Source organism: Pygoscelis adeliae, unplaced genomic scaffold, assembly GCF_000699105.1.
Source record: "Pygoscelis adeliae isolate BGI_AS28 unplaced genomic scaffold, ASM69910v1 Scaffold103, whole genome shotgun sequence".
Taxonomy (NCBI): Eukaryota; Metazoa; Chordata; class Aves; order Sphenisciformes; family Spheniscidae; genus Pygoscelis; species Pygoscelis adeliae.
Window position 1 is genome coordinate 985,319 of NW_008824723.1, and position 3,617 is coordinate 988,935.

The 3,617-nt window shown below is 39.8% G+C and overlaps 1 protein-coding gene across 1 annotated transcript in view; it reads right to left on the bottom strand.

The window, feature by feature from the left end:
- The window catches only part of ATAD2 (ATPase family, AAA domain containing 2), a 34,518-nt gene that overhangs the window by 2,305 nt on the left and 28,596 nt on the right, over positions 1-3,617 (bottom strand). Inside the window, 3 exon segments of the mRNA XM_009323337.1 lie at positions 204-332; positions 2,722-2,846; positions 3,545-3,617. The exon segment at positions 3,545-3,617 is cut by the window's right edge and continues 29 nt beyond it. Coding sequence (XP_009321612.1) covers positions 204-332; positions 2,722-2,846; positions 3,545-3,617 — 327 coding nt within the window.

Below are 3,617 nucleotides of genomic sequence, written 5' to 3' on the forward strand. Positions count from 1 at the left end.
CCAACAATTATGCCAAATACAACAATGGTTTTGCAATATGGATAAATGTCTTCCAGACTGAAATGAAAAAACCTTGTAACACAGGCAACTAAACAGTAGAGAGTAATGCTAAATAAGCGTGATGTCCAGGCTGCACACATACGTATGCATAACACACACATGCATAACAGTGATAGAAAGTGCTATAAGACAAAAAAATTTACCTTCACTAATTCGGTTTTGTCGTAATCTTCCCGATGTTGGTAAATGCACTGACTAAGAACAGCATATAGTTTTTCCAAGTGAAATATATTGAAGTTCTTAGTTATCACAGTGACAAAATGCAACAGTTGCTGAAAAAAAAAAGGAAACTACAAGTTTAGAATAGCACAAGATCCTTTGAATAGGCTCTTTATGTTTTCAGAAGCTAAACAATAACAACACAACACAAGTGACATCCTTCTTTCTTATATTGTTAAATAAAATATGAGTGACGCTTCAGAGAACAGATTAAATATCTCACAAGATTTAACTGGAGAAAATGAGTTAATTTTTTATACTTCAGAGAAAAAGAAGGCTTAAATTTCAGACAATATTTTATTACTAATCAATCACATCAACTATCGTAATTGCGAATCAACTGCTTCCAGAACAGCAGGGAATGACACAATCCCACTTTGTGGTGGAGTAGCTGCCACAGCAAAGCCACTGTTGCATTTCATTAGAGGAACTGTTGCTGCAATGCAGGGCACCGTAAAATGGATCTTTGGAAGCCAGGCTACAGATCTTCCAGATACAGCTGTGCCAGCTGGAAATGGAAGCATCCTTAGGTGCTCACCGTTACCCATTAGCTGAATGTGTACTGTACCTACAATTCTGCTGGCAGAACACACTGCTCAAGTGTCTGAGCAGATCAGGAAGCAAAGTTAGATCAGTTAGCTCCTACCTTTAAACTGAAGAGTGGATAAACTAGCAGAGTGACTCTGCCTGTAGCAGATTACCAATCTTTCACACAGTCATTTCTGTTACCAAAGACGTGAATGTGATAATGTCTGGGAAAGCAACAGAAACCAGCTAGTGGCAGCACCTTCTTCCACTGCTGTGGCTGTTCAGTATCTGTGTGTTGTGTGAGGCTGTGAAGATGTAGCTTAAGAGAGCAGCCACACCAAATGAAAATATTACTGCCTCACAACTGCCTGTCATCAAACTGCCTCCCTCAGATCAGCTAGCACAAAATTTGAGTATTCCCCTCAACTTCATTCTATACAACATGCAGATGAGACGCACCAAAACCACGCAGTGTGCTTTCAGCTGCTGCATACAGAAAAGGTAGGATGTGACAGAGGTGTATGGTCAACATCCCGTGTGAAACTATTTCTAATTGCTGCCACATAGATGACTGCATGCTCTTCTATATGTTCATAAAGTTCTAGGCCTATTGCCAAGCAAATAAACAAACAAACAAAAAAACCCCAAACAAAACCAAGCAGCTATATTTTGGAGGTTCACCTAGCTTATTCATTGCAGGTGAGTTCCAAAGAGGCTCTCTGGTACGAGCAGCTAGTTCCAATGGCACCCATGTTAATGAAACAAGTTTTCTAGAAGACGCATTTCATGACTGTAGCTCTCCTCATAGCTGAAACATATAGAAGCTGAAACATCTATAAGGGCTCTACCGTACCATTTATCCAGTGGGCAACAACTTTGGAGCACATGCTATTAGCACCCTTACTCCATGAAAAACCTGCGTGGCTTCTCTACATACACAGGCAGCCATAAACAACAAACCCCCCTGCAATCTGTTTCCTTAGGAAGCCAGCTTTAAAAAGTTAGTTTCACCTCTACAAATTAGGTCACAGCTTAAAAATGTGACAGAAGTTGTGTCGACAAGCCCCTTCACCAAAGGGGATTCCTATCCAGTCACATTGTCCCCACACAGGGAAAACATCCATGTAATACTCCCTTTCTCATCATGGCAGGTAAACAGCAGCCCTCCTCTGCAGTGGCCAACCTCCAGGACTCCAACCTAGCAATTTTGCTAATTTTCCTCACTGCAATATCCCCTGGAGATCAGGTCCTTCTTCTACCCTCTCCAATTCATGCAAAGGAACCTCTTTTACCCCCTGCAGCTAGGCCCATTTTTAACCCTTTCCCCAACTGTAGCCTAGGATAGCCACTTCTCTCCTACGAGGGACTGGAAAACCATTATAACCCTGTAACTGTATGAATGCAAAATTCTAACACTGGATTTTGAAAAAATTTCAGAAAGTATGTATTAGTATTTTATCCATGGTGAGCTTTATGTCAACCTGCTAACTTCAGGTTTAAAGCATCACTGCTAGGAATAAAGGTCCTTTTCAGATTCCTAATAAATGAAAACATGGAAAAAGCAAAACAAAACCCCCAAATTCATCATAAAAACTGCTACGACATTAATAACCAACAGTACTAGCAGGTTGTCAGTGGGCTATTTTAAAATTCAACGAGCCCTTTTAAATTAAAAATTAGGAAGAGAGCCCAGTCTCCTAAAATTTAGTTCACCAAAAGCAAGAACAGCAGTCTACACCAGGTGGGGAAACACAACAGTCATAGTCCATTACAGGATGAATTATTTCACAAGCTATACATCCTTCCCATAAATTGTTTTAATTGGCATTGGTTAAGAACTGACTTAATTTACAACTGTACATGTAGCAAGAAAATGTCCTACTTCAGTATTAACAAAATTGAAATTAGACTTACTTTGAGCTCATAGTAATCCACAATCACTGGCTGTGTGATAATTTCCATTGCTTTCTCGACACCTGTCACCTGGTGCTCTTCTACCCGAGAACGTCTCGCACGAGTCATACGGTGTACCCACGAATCTGGAATGACACAAATTCCTGAAGTCAGGATTTCTGTTTATCTGGAATACAGTATCAGTGAAGTATCCTGTACCTGGAATACAGTCTCTCTCTGCAATGACAGAGACAGACCTGTTTCCATTTTTTCACTGAGAAATGGTTGAATTTTACTTTCTTTCTGGCAAAAGTCACTGCTCCCTAAAAATTAGGAACTCAGACACACAAAAAAAAGCACTAGAGAAAAAGGCAGTGTAAAACCAGGAAAAAAACAGTCACATTGCCATTACAGCACTGCATGGTAAAACTCCAAAGTAATATAGGTTAGGAAACACATCTTACATTGCAAACATGAGGACATAAGTCTTCTATTCCACATGTGACCCTGGGTCCACGCTGCTTGAAGTACAGCTTTTTAACTTATGCTGCTCATTACTGAGAAAATACTCATACAATGAAAGAAAGTCAATGATTGTTTTTCAATTAGGTACCATTTGAAAAACAAACTTCAGAGTCAAAAAAACAGCAGCTGCAGAAAAACATGAGTTTGGCTAGCATAACTAGAGGGGCAGCAACATTATGCAAGAAACACTGTGTGCTGATTTTAGAGAGATACAACAGAAATAACCAAATGGAATTAGAGAAGGCTAAAACCTTACAAATAGTGTAATCCTCCTCAGGAAGAAAAAGGAGCTAAATGACCTGTTTGACCTTTCACTTACCATTTGAATCTCCGTCTTCAGAACTTTCTGCTGTTTGGCAATCCGGCCTTTCACTCTCCTTTCTTAGGTCTGA